Source organism: Schizophyllum commune (genome assembly GCF_000143185.2).
Source record: "Schizophyllum commune H4-8 unplaced genomic scaffold SCHCOscaffold_6, whole genome shotgun sequence".
In the NCBI taxonomy this organism is placed as follows: domain Eukaryota; kingdom Fungi; phylum Basidiomycota; class Agaricomycetes; order Agaricales; family Schizophyllaceae; genus Schizophyllum; species Schizophyllum commune.
This window is the reverse complement of record NW_026089543.1, coordinates 96,337-116,821: the sequence shown is the minus strand read 5'-3', so window position 1 is coordinate 116,821 and position 20,485 is coordinate 96,337. Positions and strand designations below refer to the sequence as shown.

The 20,485-nt window shown below is 59.1% G+C and overlaps 6 protein-coding genes across 6 annotated transcripts; 5 read left to right on the top strand and 1 right to left on the bottom strand.

Moving 5' to 3' along the window:
* Nucleotides 1-417: 417 nt before the first annotated feature.
* On the top strand, nt 418-3,934 carry SCHCODRAFT_01032366 (uncharacterized protein; the record flags this gene model as incomplete). Its single annotated transcript, XM_003032375.1, has 10 exons — nt 418-462; nt 695-1,618; nt 2,027-2,051; nt 2,269-2,390; nt 2,452-2,537; nt 2,562-2,622; nt 2,674-2,963; nt 3,189-3,280; nt 3,330-3,385; nt 3,431-3,934. 10 exons carry the CDS (start codon nt 418-420, stop codon nt 3,932-3,934), a joined length of 2,205 nt encoding a protein of 734 aa, XP_003032421.1.
* Nucleotides 3,935-5,811: 1,877 nt separating this feature from the next.
* On the bottom strand, nt 5,812-6,162 carry SCHCODRAFT_01171201 (uncharacterized protein; the record flags this gene model as incomplete). Its single annotated transcript, XM_003031923.2, has 3 exons — nt 5,812-5,944; nt 5,991-6,102; nt 6,153-6,162. The coding sequence occupies 3 exons, from the start codon at nt 6,160-6,162 to the stop codon at nt 5,812-5,814; spliced, it is 255 nt and encodes an 84-aa protein (XP_003031969.1).
* A 644-nt stretch (nt 6,163-6,806) lies between these two features.
* Nucleotides 6,807-11,004, top strand: SCHCODRAFT_01095360 (uncharacterized protein; the record flags this gene model as incomplete). The annotated part of the gene is made up of 12 exons (XM_003032374.2): nt 6,807-6,835; nt 6,912-7,768; nt 7,826-8,035; nt 8,089-8,163; nt 8,558-9,080; nt 9,132-9,345; nt 9,399-9,495; nt 9,546-10,038; nt 10,320-10,593; nt 10,705-10,767; nt 10,841-10,850; nt 10,901-11,004. The coding sequence occupies 12 exons, from the start codon at nt 6,807-6,809 to the stop codon at nt 11,002-11,004; spliced, it is 2,949 nt and encodes a 982-aa protein (XP_003032420.1).
* A 1,215-nt stretch (nt 11,005-12,219) lies between these two features.
* SCHCODRAFT_082377 (ATP-NAD kinase) lies at nt 12,220-15,416 on the top strand (the record flags this gene model as incomplete). Its single annotated transcript, XM_003032373.1, has 9 exons — nt 12,220-12,315; nt 12,420-12,714; nt 12,779-12,920; nt 12,975-13,227; nt 13,283-13,736; nt 13,783-14,043; nt 14,093-14,232; nt 14,276-14,854; nt 15,117-15,416. 9 exons carry the CDS (start codon nt 12,220-12,222, stop codon nt 15,414-15,416), a joined length of 2,520 nt encoding a protein of 839 aa, XP_003032419.1.
* Nucleotides 15,417-16,858: 1,442 nt separating this feature from the next.
* On the top strand, nt 16,859-18,436 carry SCHCODRAFT_01095081 (uncharacterized protein; the record flags this gene model as incomplete). The annotated part of the gene is made up of 1 exon (XM_003032372.2): nt 16,859-18,436. The coding sequence occupies one exon, from the start codon at nt 16,859-16,861 to the stop codon at nt 18,434-18,436; it is 1,578 nt and encodes a 525-aa protein (XP_003032418.1).
* Nucleotides 18,437-19,215: 779 nt separating this feature from the next.
* SCHCODRAFT_02667474 (uncharacterized protein) lies at nt 19,216-20,088 on the top strand (the record flags this gene model as incomplete). The annotated part of the gene is made up of 4 exons (XM_003032371.2): nt 19,216-19,231; nt 19,280-19,461; nt 19,509-19,588; nt 19,776-20,088. The coding sequence occupies 4 exons, from the start codon at nt 19,216-19,218 to the stop codon at nt 20,086-20,088; spliced, it is 591 nt and encodes a 196-aa protein (XP_003032417.1).
* Nucleotides 20,089-20,485: the final 397 nt, after the last annotated feature.

Here is a 20,485-nt window from a genome sequence, read left to right as displayed (position 1 = left end):
GACAAGGACGGACAAGCGGGGCAGTGTCAACGTGGAAACGCGCAATGATCCAGGCCACGTGCGTCGATCATGACGTAGTGGTACTTCTCGTTCATGTACAGACGATGCTTGGAAGGAGCAATCTAGGTATTCATCCGCCTCCCGGGATATTGAGAGGCGTACCACGTACTCTGCCCTCACCTCAAAGCGATCTCCACCAGCCACAAAGTTTGTGCACACCGCTATCGCAGCAAGTACAGCAATGTTCCGGCAATACCCGGGATACTGGTTCGAATCCTGGTTGGGAGTGATCGCTTCTTTGACGCCACATACTTGCTCAAAGAACGCAGAGAACAAAGGAAGCACCCTACATCAAGAGAAAATACGCTCCCTTCCACTTCCTGTCTTCTCCCTCATTCTTCCACCTCCGTACCATCAATGTCTGCCATCACCGCCCTACAGGTGCCCGAGATTCAAGCCCAGGTTTGCCAATCCTTGGCCCGTGGCCAACTTTGCGTCGTTGCTCGTGTATCGCGCTCATGGGATGCCGTCGCAACCCCTGCCATATGGAGGACGCTGCGAAGTTTTTGGCCAGTCTGTCGTCTTCTGACCCGTAATGCGCTCGTTGAGTGCACGGCTGATGTAGAAGGAGTGCTATACCCTGTGAGCTACGAGCAGCATCCACGCAGCATGACTCGCTGACAGGTCATTCCAGGCCCTACTTCTTGATCCTGATGATCCTCATGCTCGCGGACCCATTCGCCTACTGCGCTTCGTGCAAGTCATCGACTTCAGCGCGATGGCAACCGTTGGCTCCAGCTTCGACATCCGTTTCTGTGCAGGTCTCGCTGCCATGCCCCATCGCTCAGCATCCCTCTTCCCTGCCCTCAGAGAGGTCTCAATCTATGCCCCGTCTCACGAAATTGGAGCTGCCTTCACCGACTGCCCTGGTCTTGCTGTCATGGTCTTGGCCTTCCGCCACGTCGCGAACATCAAGGTTGGCTGGCTCATCGTCGTGAGACCGAGGATCGTCTGTTGGACCCACATGAGCGTCATTCATGTGGATGGCCTTAGACTTGAAGCAGTCTGCTCGCTCCTATCTCTGCGACCCTCTTGGTGTATCGATGCCCTATGCATCGATGCGCCGCTAGCGTCATCTGGTACAGTCATGGACCAGCTCCTCGTCATCATTGGCCAACGCTGCCCTATGGTTCAACATCTTCACATCATGGTAGAAGTGTTTGACAATGGCATGGCGTGGTCTCTGATGCCTCCAACTCTCCGCACGCTTTTCTGTCTGGGACACATGACCTGCCTTGCGCTCCACGCCCCGCTGTCCGCTCGCCTGAGTGACGCGGACTGGGAAGCAGCTGCCTGGGCATGGCCGCATATGGATCAACTGGCGGTCGTCGATACTTGGGGGCAGCTGGGCGTGCAGGTCCCATGCACGCTCGACGCTCTGCTCTACATCGTCACACACTGCCCACGCATAACAACCCTCAGACTTCCAGCGGTGGATTGCCGGACCATCCCCTCTCTTCATCAGACTGCGGAGGCACTCTCGCGCTCTCCCTTGTCTCTCGGATATCCCCTCGAAGTGCTGGATGTTGGAGATGGTGTCCTTCTCAGCGCTCAGGAGGTCGGACGTTTCTTACATTCGCTTTTCCCTCGCTTGGGCGCTGTGACGCACGTGGGATTCCAGCCCTTCGCAACTGTGCCCATGAGCGTGCTAGCCGACTGGGTTGACATCCGGATTTATATTGAGTCCTTCTACGACGATGACTCTATCGACTACTAGCTACCTTCCCCAACTAATACCTAACGTTTGAGCCCAATTGTGTTTGACTACACGCCACGAGGGGTCGCGAAACCGCACCGAAACCGAACTCGCCACAAAATGCGCTCGGCCGAGCACGGCATTCGGCTTTTTCCGCGCCGTCGAATCTCGCATTTCATCGTCTTCGAAAGGCCCTTCTGCCTTGGTATTTGGGCATGGAGGAGCAATACAGTCGTGCAACTCTCACATGAAGTTTGAACGCTCTTGAAGTCGGGTGTGAGACACTATGTCGCCGGTGAGTGGTTGCCACCCACAAGAGCAAACACTGAGTTCGAACTCCGCTCCCACCAAACCTCGAGCAGTTCAACTTCCATGGACGAAGACGCTGAGCTCGAGGTCCAGGCCGGCCCAGATCGCGCAACCGAACTTTACCAAACTCTTCACCAAACCCTCACCAAACTCGCACCAAACCCCTACTGTGACAGTCCCTATTCGTACTCACTGTGACCTAGCTAGCGCATCCACCCCGCTGAGACACCTCCCCGGTGCCTGGAACCCAAGCACGATCCCTCCAATATGCTCTGTTCCCCTTTTGTCTCCGCCTTCGCTTTCGCCTCTGTCGTTCACCGCCCAGGTACTTCTGCATCTCTCGGCGTCTATACATACACAACACAAACTCCATGAATATTTCTCAGGAGAACCCTACTACCCATACTGCTGAGCACTCCCCGGTCGACGCCGCAAGCAGAGCCCTCCCGTCTTCCTCGACTGGGCCGACTCTGTACGTACTTCTTCCATTCATCAGACCTCTAACGCTCATCCGGGGCAGGCGGCGCAACTGGGGACTGATATGTCCGACCTCTCTTGTACGTGCCGCGCGCCCTCGTACCCCAGCGCCCTCTGACTCCTCCTCGCAGCGCGTTAAGATTAAGCGCCAGGTGCACGAGCGGCAGCGGCTCACGCAGCGCAAGATCTTCGTGGACCGGATGCGCGCCCTCGAGCAGCAGCAGGCGCATGAGCTGCTCAAGATCCCCTTCGACGGCAGCGGCGGCGGCGCCCAGCCCGTTGCCGTCTCCGCGCCCACGACCTCGCCGCGTGTCAACGCGCAGCTGAACGGTGACGCCCGCGACCCCGGCCGCCTCTCCATCGACGCCGAGTCGCTCCCCAAGGCCGTCGGCTCCGCCGCGGACAAGCGCAAGTCCGTCACGTACGCAATCAGCACGGTCAAACTCTCCCCCGGCCTCGGGGGGCGCGAATGGCAACGGCTACGGCAGCGCGGTCGGCGCGAAGAGCATGCCTGCGAGCCGCCGCACCCCGGCGAGCAGCCAGGACGAGGGGCTTGCGGGCCACCTCCAGAACTTGGCTCTGGCTGGCGAGCTTTCCAATAAGGGGTCCCCATTCCTCCGCCCGATCCGGCGTCGATTCTCTTCAGGGGCAACCGCTTCGAGGATCAAGGCGACCGCTACGCGAGCACGTACAATGCGGGGATGATACTCGACGAGCAGCTGGATCAGGAGATTCACAGTGCGTAGCCTGCCATCGTGGAAGTACATCCTACTTACATACTACGCAGACGCGATGCGGCACTTGCCCACGTCGGATGACGACAAGTATAATGCGTACAACAAGGTGCGTTATCCCTTACCCTCCTCCCTTCCCTTGCTCATTTCACAGCAACAGGCCTCTGCAGCCCTCGACCTGGTCCACCGCGGCGAATCCCTCTCCGCCCGTGACAAGCCGTCCGAATGGCCGTCTTTCCCCAGGTGTAACAGCCCCTCGCGCCCCGACCACCGCGCGTCTGCCAACCTGAACCTCTCCTCGTCCCCGAGCGACCTTGCCGCGATAAGCAAGCTCGCCGGTTTCGTGTCCGCCACGAACACGCCGCTCCTCGCGCAGCACCAGCCGTCCGCCGCCGTCAGCCTCAGCTCGCGCCGCGCCTCGCCCCTGAGCCTCCTGGACGGCCTCGGCAGACTCGAGGGCCTTGGCGGCACGATGTGCTCGGTGCCGACTACGCCGCTCGGCGTGTCGAGCTCGGCAGCGCACCTGAGCAAGACCACGGGAACGCCGCTCACGGATGCGCAGACGATCAGCCTGCTCGCTTCAGCTGCATCGAACGACTTGAACCTGTTGCCAAGCGACCTCCAGGCTTCCCTGTCGCGCGTCAACCCCGGCCATTAGCTTACCTTGAGCTTACCACCTATCTAGCTATCCACGCACTGGTAGCGCGAAAATGGTAGCGCGAAATAAGCAATTCGACTTCAGTGAGCGTCGAGGTTTCTTCTTTCTTCTCAAACTTCATTGACTGGCCTATAGGGAATTCTAGCGTATCTCTGCGCCTCCCGTGGTTGCAAAGGCTCAATTATGCGCTTCCCCCGCTCCCTCAGTGCGGGGGAAGCACGAAATTCCACCTGGTTGGTGGAACTCGATGTCTACGTGAGTTACACGCTTGGGATGCGTTGTAATGCATCACCCACCTTCGTTTATAGCTTTTCCCACGACGCAGTGTTGTCCCATGGCATGCCTCACACCGTCAGAGTGTCGATTAGGCCGCAATGATGCGAGGTGGGGTGTTTAGTGCGCGCTTTGAGAGGCAACTCATCGCGCTCAAGGCGAGTTTACTCATGCCCCCCTAATATCGACGTTAATCTCGTGCTTGTGGGCGATACAAGCTCATAGCCCGTGTGTAGGGCACTGCGCGACCATCGTGCTACGTGCTGAAAAGCGCATCTGCGTTCTTACAAGGTGAGTGCACCAGATCTGAGCAGGGTTGTGGGATTGCTCATCGCCTCCTCCCAAAGTTCTCGAGCGATGAGATGCCGCTGGTACGCGTCCTTGCGACTTCGGGGACGCCAACAAAGGTGAGATTTTCTTCGATGCGAGGGCTTCTTTCAGTAGCGCCCTCGGACTTGGTTTGCTCATGAGCGCACCTTTTTGCTCTCTTGGGCGGATTCCGACGACAACAATGTGAGTATTGGCACTCTTCCGCAAACTACTGTGTACCTATGTCCAGACAGTACTGCCGTGGCGAGAATTCGCGCCCTGCGATGGGCGCTTCAAGCTTAGCTCGCCTGGAGCTGAGTTTGATGAGAATCGGCGCTCTCGCCTCAAGTTCTCTTCGCAGGAAGCTTGAAAGTTGAGGTACGCGCCGCAATCTGAATGCCAGGCATACCCCATATTTACATCTCTGGGTTCCAGGTTCTTCACCTTCAAGCTCGGCATGAGCTGAATGAGCGGCAAGATGAGTTCAAACGGGGTTTCCTCCGTAGACAGGGCTGAAGTAGCTGTAGTAGGTAGAATCTGCAATATACTATGTTCCCCCAACGGTATGAATGCGTGAGCAAGGCGGGAAGGCACAAAGCCCGGTCAAAAGCGCGCTATGAGCTGGTGAGCGCTAGCTCATTCTGCTCATTGCGGTAAGTCCCCCCTCTCCCCCAAACACCTTGAAAGCGAAACGGATGTGTGTAGTATCTACCTGCGTCGTCGTAAGCTGAGAAATCAAGCTGCAAGTTTATTTCCTCGTGTTGCTCAAATCGTGCCGTGTCTCCCCTCCCCTCCTCATACCTTGCCTCTCCACAACTTGGGCAGCATATCTGTAGCGCAAAATAGCATTCCATTGCCTTTTCTACCTACTACAGGGACGTACACGATGATAGCTGAGTAATTACAGTGGTACTCGGATGCCGACATCGCCCTCCCTCGCCCCCTCCTCCCCTCCCCCTCGCGATCCTCTTTGATTCCCAGCGCCGGCGGCTCGTCCCCACCATCCCCCACCTGCACCGCACTCGCCGCGGGCGCGCGCGTCACGCTGAGCCCTTTCTCGTTCGCGAAAGGACGTGGCACGCAACGGAAGAGGGGCTGAGGAGAACAAAAAACCAGAAGGATCCGAAGATGAGGGACGGGGTATCGCATAGATTGCTGGCGGGGCACGAAGGGGAGGGGGAGGCGCGCGCAGGGTGGTTGTAGTTGAGGTGCGAAAAGGGTAAGGCGCAGGCGGTGCGTGGGGACTATAGGCGTGCTTCTTGTTGTATGACATTGAAGTGAGTTCAAGAACCTGGCTAATCTACATCCTCTATGACAGCGTCGGTGCGTCCAACATCCAAGCCTGGGCGTAACGGACGTGGGACGAGGACGGAGTACGGGATGCAAACCCAAATATGCCCCGGAGGGAATGCGGAGAAGTCGTAGCTTCTGCACAGTGTGAGCATCTCTGGCTAAGGTTAGGCAGGCGACGCACAACGAAATGTCGTTAGGGTCGATCAGGCAGTACGCCGTCGTTGACGGCCACGCAGGATCACGGTGAGGAAGGGGACGCGCCACGGTGCCAGATCGCTGTTGCGTGGTGATTCCTGTAAAGAATTGAATGGGGATGCATCAGGATGCATGCATAGCGACGCACCGAGAGACATGGTGGGGACGTGCGATGAGGGGCCGACTGAGACGAGGGAGGAGGAATACGCGTGGTTGGGGGAAAACGAGGACACAAAGCTCGGCCGAAAGACGAAGGTTTCGCGATTGCGCGAGAGAGACGAATGCCATCGGGGAGGTCGGGGAAGAGGCACGAGGATCGTCCATGGCTGAGTAGAGATCGCGGAGGGCTGGTGCGCAGCCAGCATTTCCGCGCGCCAAGATGCCGCTGTGATTTCCGCGCGCCGGCCAAAAGAGCGCAGCCATTGGGCGGCTGATAACGCAATTATTGCCGCGGGACAGCGAAAAGAGCGCAGCTATCTGGCAGCTTACAACGCAAGATGGCGCTGCCGCAGGAGGGCGCGCTTCGTTCTGGCGCGTTCCTGTTATGATCGAGCCACGTGAGTGCCATCAATGCGCCGCAACGTCGCGGGCTCACGGCTGGCTTTCCTTGCACGCCCCCACTCGCTCGCCCCTCAATCGTCCATCCTCCCCTCTCCTCTCGCGTCCTGACTCCTGACACAATCTCGCAATCGCTCGCAATTTCAATGCCGACCCCCGCCGGGGCGTTCAGATATCAGCCGCGCAGCGGGATTTCGCGTGCATTCCGCGCTGGGCAACGATCGATGGGTCGGCGACACCCAGCATGCTGACCGCCCTCGGCCGAGGCGCGCGGTACGCGGCATTGTTCTTCCCACATAGTGCGTCATGCCGCGCCCGTCGTTTTCTTCTTAACCCATTGTTTTTGCAGCCCCTTCCTTTCCCTTCCTCTCCCGTTTTGCGGCCTTATCATGCGCACACGCCTTTCGACGCGCCAAGCGACGGCGAGAAGCACCCTGGCAGCTGCGGCACCGCGCCCACGCCGCGCTCGTGCACGATCGCCGTGTAGCGACGACGACGGCGGCGTCATCATCATTCAACGCGCGCCGCGACCGTCGCAGGCAAACCGGCCCCGCTCACGCTCGCTTTCCTCCAATCCACCCCAACGCGGCCGTACGATCAACGCCAACGTCAACGCTCCCTCCCTCGCCCTCTCCCATGCCCGGGGTCGTCGCGCACCGGAGGCGAACGCGCGCTCGCGCTCGTCATCGGCCTCGACCCGCCCCACAAGGTCATCAACGACGTCGATGCGGAGCTCTTGTGCTAGGGAGGAGGAAGCTATGACGTCCAGTCCAAGCCCCGTTCGCCGTACGCGTCCGGCGGGCATCCCTCCAGCCGGCTACTTCGACAAGCTCCCGCGGCAATACCGCGCTACTGTTTCCGCGTCCTCCATCTCGCCGTCGCGACGAAGCTCCCGCCCCTCCTTGGACGCTGCGCAGAATCACCGGGCGCCCGCGCGAGCCCGTTCTCAATCGCTGCCTAGCGACACCGATTCCGAGGTCGTATTCCTGGGTCGGTGGATGATCGCCCCGGGCGCGGGGCCGTCGCGCTCAGCGCGTTCCCCTGGTCCATCTGCTGCGGTACCCAATCCCGCTGGAGTGCGCTCGCATTCGCCCACGGCGCCGTCCGTCGCGCCTTCGTCGAACGTGTCCGACGGCAGTAGTGTTGCCAGATCGCATTCGAGTCCCTTGATTCGCGGGGCTGCGCGCATCGTGCGCGGTCTGAGGGGTACGTGACTCTCCCTCCCTACACGTCTTCGTAGCTGACCCATTCTCCTCCGATCAGGTCGGCCTGCGAACACCAATATTCCATCTGACGCTGGCTCCATGCGGTCGCTGGGGCGCGGGCCGCCCTCTGAGTCGGAGTATCAACCTACGTCCGCTGAGGGCGAGGAGGAGGACGAGGCGTCGGGCTTCACATCTCTCGGCAAGCGCAAGAAGCGCGTGGGGGGTCGTGTACGTCGTGTGCTGGGCACGGTCACCGCCGGCATTCGAGGTGCGCAGCTATCACGGTCCCTTCCAATCCCTTTCTGATCGACAACCTTTTAGCTGCTGCCAAAGGGAAGAAGGCTGCCAAAACCGTTGCTAAACCCAAGGCGGTTCTTGACGTCCCTGGCAATGAAGGTGAGCCCACCCCCTCCCCTTCCTCCTTTCAGCGTCGTACCTGTTGCCGCTGTGCCTTCACCCCAGCCTCCGTCGCGACTCTGTGACACCCCTTCGCGTACCTACATCCCAGCCTCCGTCGCGACTCTGTGACACCCCTCCGCGTACCTACACCCCAGCCTCCGTCGCGACTCTGTGACACCCCTCCGCGTACCTACACCCCAGCCTCCGTCGCGACTCTGTGACACCCCTCCGCGTACCTACGCCCCAGTCTCCGTCGCGACTCTGTGACACCCCTCCGCGTACCTACACCCCAGCCTCCGTCGCGACTCCGTGACACCCCTTCGCGTACCCATACCCTCAGCTGCAGCCACATCTCCCTCTTCTTCCCAACGCTTTGCTAATGCTCATGCAGATACCGTGCGCCTGAGCGGGTCGGCACCTGGGGAGATTCCACCCTTCGAGGCCTTCACCCTCAACGATGTCTTCAACGGGGCAGCACCCGTCGAGCCAGATGTCGTCTCAGTCCACGAGATCGAGGACCAGCCTACATGGAAGTCGGAAGCCCGTGCCATCCGCAAGGCTTTCACCCGCTCTCGTTTGCAGGCCGCCCTACCTTCTTGGTTCGGTGGCAACTACGTCGCTCGCCAGACGCTCGTGCCCATCAAGCCAGCGCATCTCTGCCCCCGCCCCATCCTCCCACCCCAGGCTGTAAAGTCTCACAAGCATGCCATCCGCTATGCTGCCTATGTGCAGAATGGGGGGATGAAGGCGCACGCGAGGAAAAGAGCGGAGAAGGCGAAGGAGAGGGACGTTTTGCACGCCGTTCATGCACTACCCCTTCATGTGGTCACCTCGACGGGCTGGACGACTCGGGTTAATGTGAAGGAGCTGGGTGCAGCCGGGCAGCGCCTCATCATGGTGGATTGGAGCGGGAGGTAAGCGATGCTGCTTTGCTTTAGGGGACCCCTGCTTATGGCGTGTCACAGGTCCGATTTTGGTATCACCGACACCGACAAGCTCCTGCTCGTCAAGGGCATCTGCTGGCCGGGCGACCCGACCTGGCCATCCGTCATCGCAGGATGCGGCGATTGGATGGAGACCCTCTCCCGCACGGTTGCTATACCTGCCAGCAGCTGGCAGAATCGTCGTGGGAACTTAGGTGCGATCAACTTTGGCATATCGTTCGGTGGGGGGCAGCAGGTGAGGGAATTCTTTGTCGTTGTTGGTCTATGCCTGCCCTAACACCAGCCTAGCGTCCCGGCAACCTTGCTCTCTCGCACCACAACCGGCTGGCCATCCAAGAGGCTACGAGTCAACCCTGCTTCAAGCGGCTGACTGGTCATATTGACTGTATGTCCTCAGCGCATCGTAATGTTTGCTGCCTATTGACACAATCTTAGCTGTCATGAGAGGCACGTTTTATGAGCATTGGGCGCTGTACCATGAGACGCTGGAGGGGCTGCTCGAAGCCGATAGCACGCTCGTCCGAAACTTCCCCGGGTCCTGCATGGCTTGCGCAACGTTCAATCTTGGCCCCAGCTGTGTCTCCCTACCCCACCGCGACACGCAGAACCTCGCCTTCGGCCTCTGCATCGTACATTCCCAGGGCGACTATAACCCGGACAAGGGCGGCCACTTGGTCCTGTGGGACCTTGGCTATGTGATTCGCTTCCCTCCCGGCTCCACCATCATCTTCCCCTCTGCCCTTATCAAGCACTCGAATACGCCCATCCAGGAGGGTGAGACCCGCCGCTCCTTCACCCAGTTCTTCTCGGGCCACTTATTTCGCTGGGCGTACAACGGTGATCGCACGGACAAGGAGGCTCACGCAGGGTTCGATGAGCGTGATTGGTTGGCCTACAACCTGGACAAGTCGACTCGAAAGAAGTTTGGGTATGAGATGTTCCCAAAGGCTTAGCGTACCATGCGTGTATAGCTCGTGACTCGTAGTTTAGATAAGCATATCCATTGAGTTTGTATAGGTCCTAGCATGCAAAGTCCTGAACCATTGCTTGAAGATCACTGTAGAACGAAATTACTGTCTGGTGAAATGTATAAAATATCTATGTCCACAGGACATTATGCCAACCAACTGTCCGAGCTTCCAAACGCATTGGCGTGGCCTAGGGGGTGCCGTGCACAAAGGGACGACCACGGGCTGTTGAACGAGTTAGGAAGGTCATGATCAAACCATTAACGGGCATGAAGAGCCACAAAGTGCGAGGCGCTCGCCCAAGGGTCGCCGCCTTGAGACCAGGCTTGGGGAACGAAGCCGCAGGCTTCCTCGACTTGATGTCCCCCGCGAACTCGCGAGCCAAGGAGGTCTTCGAAGCTGCTTCTCCGAAACATCGTCGAGCTGACGGGGTTCGCCAGGCGTTGGCGGATGATGTCGACCGGGCTCCCTCCCATTGTAGCTACATTTGGACCACTGTCGAACTTGTTCTCAGCGTGCGCTCTGGTGCCGACCTGGCGGTTGCAGATATTCCCTGACGGGAACAAGAGGGACGGAGGGTGTGTACCCGATCCTCACTGGTGCGCTGATCCTATGCATTTAAGCAGCAGTCGACTGAGAGGCAGATCGACAGGGTACTTGCGCCGAACATCGTCTCCATTGCGTTTGGCGTACGCGCGAACGGGTTCCTTCGCATGAGCTTTGGTCACAGGATGCGCTGTGTGATCGCGCAGCCCCTTACAGCTGCAATCTGGTGTGTGCCACCCATACTCTCCGTTTTGAACTATCCTAATACCCGTTCAGGTACCTCTCCTTCATCCTTCATCCTTCATCCCTCATTCTCCTCCTCCTCCTCCCCCTTGAAGGCACACGCTGCCCTACCCCAGGACACCCACGCCTCCTTCTAATCCTACGAATACGCCATCATCCCTGCCGGCGTCTGCTGCATCATAACCACCGTCCTCCTCACCAACCGCCTCGGCGCGCTCGTCTTCGAAGCCTACCCACCCCCCCTTCGCCTCCCTCACCGTGCCCCAGTGCACGCTCATCCTGCTGCTTACGTCTCCTACCTCGCGCTGGGTGCGGGCGTCCTCCTCACCTTCGAGGGCTGGTCGTTCGTCGAAGGGCTCTACTGGGCAAACTACACGCCCCTCACCTGAGGCCTCGGCACGGACTTCCCGCTCGACAGGGCCCTTTCGCGCGCCCTGCTCACCCTGTATGCGGTCATCGCATCACGGCGGTTGGACTGGTGATCGGGAGCGTGCGCGTGCTGGTGCTCGAATGCGGTGCAACGGTGGTGGTGTGCGTGCTTGGGAGAAGCGTGAGCTTGAGGAGATGCGGAGGATACAGCAGCGCGCATGCTGAATGAAGCGATATATGGCGCTCGCAACATCCACGTTCATATTTGCGCCTCTCTGGCTCATTGGCGCGTTGGCCTTCTGGTACTCAGGGGTGCGTGCGGTGCTGCCATTAGCGCTTGGTCACCGGAAGAGCTAATCACCTCCTTCTCACAGCAGCGCCCGCAGTTGATGCACTTCACCCGCTCTACTTTGCTTACGCCACCCTCATCGCCGTCGGCTACGGCGACTTCTACCCGCAGCCCAGCTCCGGGAAGCCATTCTTCGTGTTCTGGACGCTCGTCGCCGTGCCCAACATGGCCGTCCTCATCTCAAACATGGGCGACACGATCCTGGTAACGCGGGTCAAGGAGGGCGTCCTCTGGCCCGCGGAGAAGATGCTCGTGCCGGGGAACGGAAACAGGAGCGGAGACACGAGCGATGGTGACCCGCGAGCTCATGCTACTCGCGGAGACGAGCAAGGCCTGATGCGCTCGATAGAGAAGCTGGGCGAGGTGGTGGAGAAGGGGAGGGGGGCGAGCCGACGGATAGGGCACCTGATCCGCCGCCTGACGCACTGACCTCCGCGTCTGCGTTCGCCACACTCACCAGCGACCGCCACACTCGCCACGGCCTCGAGTTTGAAGCTCGGCGTGTACCGTGCCTAGCCATCGCGCCTCTCGAGAAACCCTCACGACGTCCGCACACACACTAGCCGCGAGGGCAGAGTCGCTCGTGTCCCCGGAGAACGAGACGTTCTCGACGCCGCCGACGACGCCATTCGACATGGACCACGATTTGCGCCCGTCGATCTCGCGCCGGAGCAGCCGCCCGTCGTCACTGAACCTCGCATACTCGGCGAACGGGTTCAAGTCCGACATCGTCCTGGACAGAAACCTCCCAGACCCTCCGCAAACCACGAGAAACACCTCGCCGGCCCAGGCCCAGTCGATGCAGCAGAGAGATCAGACCGTCGTCCCGGCCAGCCGCGCCAGGCTCTCCGCGGGCGGCCCCCGCTCAACTCGCCCTGCTTCGTGCGCTCGCACCTCGACATGGGCAACACCCTGGCGGAAGCGCTCCGCAAGCACAGCCGGCCCTTCGGGGACAACGCGAACGTGGGCGTCGCGAAGAGCCTCATCGATCGCGGCAACGGCGCCGCGCCGCGCCTCTTGCCCGACTCGCTCGACTCGAACTCGGACAGCGACGGGGAGTACTCGAGCAGCCTCACGAAGCAGCTCACGGAGACCGCCGTCGGTGTGCGGGAGATGAGCAAGCAGCTTGGTGCGTCGTTGTGCGTGCGGCACGCAGCCGATGAAGCTGACTGAGCAAGTTCCCCACCCCGCAGGGCGCGCGCGCATCTACTCCAATATACAGAATGTCCTCATTATTACCAAGGCGCGCGACAATCGGCTCATCAAGCCCACGCGAGACCTCGCGCTCTACCTTATGCTCAAGCCGCGGGCGGGCTCCCCGCGCGGCCTCGTAGTGCAAGTCATTCCCCCGATCTTGTTTACCGCCGCCTGCTGACCTGCGTCCCCCAGCTACGTTGACAGTCAGCTACGCACATCTCGCCGCTTCGATGCCACGGGCATCCAGCGCGACCACCCCGAGCTCTTCGCCCTGTACCCCAAGCGGCGGGCGTCGAGCAGCAGCTCGCTCTCGTCGGCGCGTTCATCGATGACGTCGCTCACCTCTCTTGGCTCGGACCAGACGTCGTCCGAGGAGGGTCAGCTGCGCTACTGGACGAGCGACATGTGCAGCAACAGCCCACGCCTGTTTGACTTTGTCGTCACTGTGCGTCGTCCGCCCACGATCACTCCCTTCCCCCGCTGACAAACCGTAGCCGTAGCTCGGCGGCGATGGCACGGTCCTCTTCACCTCCTGGCTGTTCCAACGCATCGTGCCGCCCGTGCTCTCCTTCGCGTTGGGCTCGCTCGGCTTCCTCACCAACTTTGACTTCTCGGAGCACCAGCAGACCATGGACAACGCCATTGAGAATGGCATCCGCGTCAACCTCCGCATGCGCTTCACTTGCACGGTCTACCGCGCGCAGAGCTGCGCGACGGATACGAACAAGAAGGCGATCAAGAAGGCGTCGACGGGCGAGATCATGATGAGGGTGGAGAAGGGAGGGTGGGAGGCGGTAGAAGGAGGCTGGCAAGCGACGCCTGTGGAGAAAAAACACAGCAAGAACAAGGAGATCAAGTGCTTCACGACTCGACCTGTGGAGACCTTCGAAATCCTCAACGATCTTGTCGTCGACCGTGGTCCCAGCCCGTATGTCAGCCAGCTGGAACTGCTCGGTACGTGATCTAGTAGCCACACTGAGCGCAACTAACATTCATATAGGCGACGAACACCATATGACAACGGTCCAAGCCGATGGCTTGTGTGACCCCGACAGGCTCTACTGCCTACTCCCTCTCCGCTGGCGGCTCCCTCGTTTACCCGGAGATTCCTGCCTTCTCCTTACCCCTATCTGCCCTCACACCCTCTCCTTCCGCCCCATGCTCCTTCCTGACAGCATGGAACTACGCATCTGCGTACCCTTCAACTCTCGTAGCACGGCTTGGGCCTCGTTCAATGGCCGAGGGCGCATCGAATTGAAGCGTGAGTCTTTGCACTTCGGACTAGAACTACAAGACTGACGACTGGATAGAGGGCGATCACATCAAGGTCACTGCGTCGAAATACCCCTTCCCGACTGTTTGCGCCGACAAGCAGTTCACCGACTGGTTCCAAGCCATCTCGCGCACGCTGAAGTGGAACGAGCGCGAGCGGCAGAAGTCCTTCGTGGTCGTGGAAGAAGAGCCTAGCACGCATCACACGGTCGACGGTCAAGGGCGACGATGAGTCGGACGAGGAGGAAGACACCTTCGACATCGACGATTCTTCGCCGGAGGCGCAGGCGGCGAAGCAACCCCCGATGATGATTTCGCTGACGAACGCGATGTCGAGCGAGCACATCAACCTCGGGCAGCAGAAGACGAAGGAGAACCTCGATGACACCGCGCAGCGGCAACAGCAGGCCCACTGCGGTACGCCCAATTGCTCTAACTGCACGAGCCTCAACTCGGCCGCGCACTTCTCGGGCGTGTCGACGCCCTCGCGGTTCGCAACAGGGTCCCCGCCCCACCCGACGCCTCTGCCCCCTCGGGACTATGGCGACCTCAACCACCATTCGCACCACCCCCACCACGCACACCACCTCGACGCGCACCACCACCACCCCGAGGGCCGCGCGGCGGAGCGGGAGGGTATCTGGGACAACATCCACGTGCGGCGGACGATGAGCGGGAAGAGCCGAATACCGAAGGAGCGCGACGTGGACGACGCGCGGACGCCGACGATGGCGAGCGCGCTGCATGGGCGGATGCGCGGAAGGACAAGGTCGCGGTCGCGCTCATGGGAGCCGGGCAAGGTGCGTGCGGTAGCGGACATGGGGCAGAAGAAGGCGTACGAGTGGCACGCGTGGTCGCGGTGGATGCGTCTGCTGGGCGAGGCGGGCGGGTGGTTGGCCGAGCGGGACGAGGGGCTCCGTCACACGCACGAGTCGGTGAAGGTGGTGCATTGGGGGAGCGAGGGGTCGAATCGGGTGCAGATGGATGAGGGGCTGGCCTCGCTCCCCAGCACCTTTGGTACCTCCCTAAGGGCCGTCCATCCTTACTGACCTCATTGGACAGACTCTCGCTGTATCGGTCTGTCCCAACTACTGTTCCGCTCGTCGACGTCAAGCTGCGACTCGACCTTTCCTATCGGACGCTAAACAATCCATCTTCTTCAACCGTGCCCTCGTTGTTTCGCAGCTTCATTACCGCGCGCTCGGGCTCTTCGACCGCTCTACTGATCGGCATCCAATACTCTCGTACTTGCTTCATTCACTGGCAGTTAGATCCGCAGGGCTTGATTTCGGTCTCTCCATGTCACGAATTTTCAGATTCACCAACGCTCGATCCCCTGCCTTCTCCACCACGGCTATCTGACCTGCTAACCCAGGTAAACATTGAAGTGCACGTCCATCTATGAGGCTAACCTATTTCTTCAGTCCTTCAATTCCAACGGCTTTGTGCCGCAACCCCCCACTGACATCCTAATTGGTCCTGGCCGTCCTGGTGCCCAAGGTGATTACCAACGACGTTCTTACTTTCTACCTCCACGTCAACCATCCCCCATAGCCTGTTTATCCCTACATCTCACGACAACCGCCGGACATATCGCTGCGCATGACAACGACCTTGACATGTTTTCACCGCGCCTTGTGCCTCGACAAACCCTGATTTTGCCATGACACATGCCCACGCCACGCGACCATGCATACACGGAGGGTCCCGCGCCGCGAGCGAGCTAGGGGTCTGCCGTCACGGCCGGTGAGCGCATTGATGGGATTGGTGAGCACAACGTCCTTCACGGCGAGAGGGTCTGTCTGACCCGGCTCATAAAAATTCGCCTCGCACCGTGCAGATGGATGCTTGAGGACACCCTAACTTCACGCATCTCATCATCTTTCATCCTGTGCCACACTCGCTCACCCTCCTTCCAGGCCGTCACCCCACCCGTGAGAATCGTCAGCAAGCTATATGCGGCCGAAGACCGCAGCCTATTGGGCAACCAAGATGCTGTGGCGAAGTACGAGCGCAAGGGAAGGAGATTATTGGGATGCCGCAGAAGGATGGTGAGTGGGGTTGAACTTCCATCGTACAAGAAGCCTGTCTGCGACGCACTGACCGACGCAACAATTCTACGCCTCTGACCGTGCTGCCGGTGTACATCTGTGCGCTAGTCCACAGGCTATCCGACGGTGTACGGATGCGGATCCGGGAGAACAAGCAACGGCTTAGCGACACCGAACCGGACGCAAGCAGGAGATGTTCAGTCTCAACCTCAACAAGGAAGGCCTACCCTCCTGGTTTTGTATGTTTTTCACCATGAAATAGGGATTGCTAGCAGTACAACGCGCAACCATGTATGGAATGCATGCTCTTTCCGAGTCTAGTCCTATCTTTACTGCGTTCTTGGCGTGAACCTGGGCAATGGTTTGTAATCTGCTGATACAATTGCCCGCGCTCTTGTCCGCTTTACAGCGACACATAAGCCCATGAACTGCTTTGCTCGATGACAACCACACTTGTTGAGCTTCCTCTCGATGTCGCTCTCCGTGGCAACATCATCCGCCACAAGGACGCACACCCTCTGTCGGCCCATGCCGTAGCTCGTCCTTTCGACAAATGTGAATGCCCTCTATGTTCCTACCATCGTTCTGGCCAAGAGAATTCCACGCTTCAGTGTATAGACTATCCTAGCTGTTCACATACTTGGTTCCCGCTATCAAGCTCGGACTTGGCCCACAGTCAGATTCGGGAGCCGGCCCGCGTCCCACTTGACTAAACTTGCCATCTGCCGCGATTCGACCATCGTCGCTGCGTTAATGGGCAGCTTGCTACCGTTCGACGTACAGTGGGGAATATGCAGGGGAGGCAGCCTTAGCAAGAAGGACCTCTGCAGTATTGCCCGCGCTTCCAAGTCATGGCATGAGGTGGCCACCCCGATCATCTGGGAATCGCTGCAGAACCTCGACCCTCTGATCCAATTTCTCGACCAAGATGGCTCACTAGATAATATAAGGCCTCACGAACTAGTGAGTAATTTCTATCCCACCCCATACCCTGCGCTCACGCGGCTACTCAAGAACTCTGAGCGTATTGCGACAAACAAAGGGAGCTGGTCCACAGTCTACACCCACTCCAGCATGATCAAGCGGTTCAATCACGAACTCAGCCACAACAGCAGTGCTGGAACTATCCACCTTTGCCGCTTCCTCATACAATATCCGCCGCCCTACGACGTCTTCCCTCACCTACGCTTTTTAAGTCTTCGCGGCCATGGCACGCGGCATTGCGACTTCTCTCCTCTCCTTGTGCTGCTTTCACCCGCCGTTGAAGTGCTTCATATCCCCGCTTGCCTTACGCGCTCTACCGAGGGGATGATCGGTCTTGCAGGCCAGTCGCCCAACGTCAATGACCTCTCTCTGTCAATGGCGCAGCCGCCTTCTCTCTCGCAGCAAGTATTACTACGAGAGTTAATCGCCAAGTTGACGCGTCTGAACAAGATTACCCTGGATATCTACTACGACCCTGCGATACTACTGCAGATATCGCAGAAGGAGTCGCTGAGCAGCTTGACTCTCGAGTTCAACCATTTCCGGCGTCTCCTTGGCGGGGATGCGGTCCTGGCTTGCCCCATGGCGTCCCTCCCCCACCTCGAAAAGCTTACGCTAGGCGGTCTTCATGTGGACGAGTCCATAGCGCTGATCCGCAGCTGGGACATGCCGCGACTGCAGGAGCTCACCGTCGGGAATCTGCCCTGTACCCCCACGCTAGAGGAGGTAAAAATCCTCGTCGAGTACGTCTGCAATTGTTGCGGCCACAATACGCTCAGGGTTCTCGCCCTAGACCAAAGACCTGAGCTTTCGGAGTTCGCTTTGATCTATGAGGACTTACTCCCCCTCGCCTGCTTTGCACGCCTTACACACCTTACCATTGGTGTAGCATACGGCCCTTTGATGAGTGATGCAGACTACGCAACACTGTCATCATGGTGGCCCAACCTTGTGGTCTTGGACTTGAACGCGCTGTTTGTACACAGCACCGATGACGAAGCATTGGGGATGCCCGCCACACTCGCTACGCTCCACGTATTCGCCCGCTCTTGCCCGCATCTGCAAAGCTTGTCACTCGCGCTCTCCATCGACGAAATTCCAGCAGAAGACAAAGGCCTCGTGAACGCGAGCGGCTGCCACCCTCTGCGGAATCTCTATCTTGGAAGCTCCCCAATGCACGTGAATGCCATTGATATAGCTAGGTATCTCAAGCAGCTCTTCCCCAAACTGCCTATGGTCGGATTCTATGGAGATAATGCATTCGATCGGGCTGGCTTCATAGATTTAGAGAGTCCGTGGTGGAGTGTACGCAGCGCCATGTTGTCCATAGACCGCGATGGTGAATAGAATTCATGCTCTCTCGAATGTGGCTCACCTCAAATTCTGATTGGGTCTTAACGTAGATACCCCCTACCTTTTAATTCATAACGGCTTTTTTAAAAGGCAGCAGCATGGTACAACCGTATGGCTGACTCGCACAGACGTTATTCTGCCTGTTCTGAGAGGTGGGGCTTGCCGTGTCATTCCTGAAGCAGCATACAACGGATAGGATATCGGTATCTGGATAGTAGAGCTTCGAAGACTGGTTTGGGTTGAGGAGTGGGCCAATCTGCGAACACCAGGACCCGAACCCGTGAGACACGTGGCGGCCTCGGCTATCGCCGAGATGGCCCTTCCCACCACTCCTGCTCCCTCCTCGTACACATCCTCGTCACTGGAGTCGTATTTACCCTCGTGGCTGTCCTCCACCGCTTCCTAACCGCTGGTCCCTCGCACCCGTCGACTCCGTCTTGCAAGTCTCAGGCGTGACGACGCTGCTCATATCCCTCATCGCGACGCTCCTGCAAGCTACGATAGACGAGAGTGCTCAGCTACATCGCGGTCAACGTACCCCCACTAAATCTGTCAATAGGGAACGACGCGGCGGAGGACACCGGGTGGACCCTCCCTGAGCGCGCAACCTGGCTCGTCATGAATGTGGCTCGTCATGAATGCCTTCACTTCGGCGCTGATCCAGGTACGTCCCCGTACTCCCTTCCACAAACTCGTACTCATCTGTCTGCAGATCACACACGCACATTCAGTTCTTGACCTTACTCCTTCCTTCCCGCCTTGAAGCGCGCCTGATGCTCTTTCTTCCTGGTGAGTGCGACCGCCATCATGGTGCTCATCATACTCATTGACTTACAGTTCCTATGGCCATCGTTGCCTCCGTCATGCAGCTCATCCCCATCAGTCAGAACACGAAGGCCATCGATACTGCTTCTGCAATACGTAATGCCTGCAACACCACCCTCTCCTCCTCTTCACCGCATCCCTTTTCATCTGGGGCTTTCCTGTCAACCGCAGACAAGCTTAGCGCTCGGAAGGCGGTACCGCAGCCTTTGACGCGGCCGCCCTCACGCTCGCTGTCGTACAGACCGGCTTGAACACCCTCTACGTCCATCGAGAAGAGGAGTACGTCTGGCTCCCGGGCCTCATCTGGGCCGTCATCCTCTGGTGATCTCTCCTCGGCTGGTGGTGGTGGGTCGGCGGGAAGTGGATCGGGTCTACGAGGTGGAAGATGAAGAAAAAGACATGGTCCGCCAAGAGCGCAAGCGGGGAAAGCGCGACTCGAATGAAGGCGCCAGGAAGCGCGCGTCCGGCGGGAAGATTACAAAGCTCGGGCCAGGACGATGTGGCGCAGCGTGTCTGGCGTGTTCGGGCCCGCGCAGCACCCTCGACGCGAGGAAGGCAGCAAGGAGCACGATCGGACGCCCGAAGAGACCGAGCTTGCCGCCAGGGAGAGCACTGCGTTGAGCGGGTCCACCGGGACGCTCGTTCTCCTTCGCATCTTCCCGATGGCGGCCATGCTCCGCTGGTTTGCGAGGCTATGGGGCGCGCATACGGCGGCTGCCTGCGCGCAGGCGGCAGAGCGCCTACAGCGCATCCGCGAGATGAGGATTTGGCGTGGGCCGGATGCCGATGCGGACGTCGGCGGCGGCGTTGTTCGAGGATAAGAAGGCGAACCAAAGTCCTCAGGTGTGGACGAGCCGAAGTGGTTCGGAGATGAGCATGCGCTGAGGTAGAAAGGTGCGGCTAGTTTGAGCAGGTACGCATTAGTGTTTTCTGGGACTTAAAATGTGGTCATCGCCGCATGACTGACACGGCGGTAAGAGATATTCGGCTCGCAGCTATTCCCGCAACAGAATCACAATAACGGAACCTCGGCACGTTGGCTGTATGCAGCACATTGCACAGAGCGAGCTGATATGTAGGCCCGTTGTTGGACTGTAGTCCACACACATCTTCGGTCGCTCTGATCCGTTGACACGCCCTCAATATACCTTCTTCATATACCTCATGGCCTCTGAGCGTCATAGTCTCGGCCATAATTTGATTTTGTTACGCGGTCAT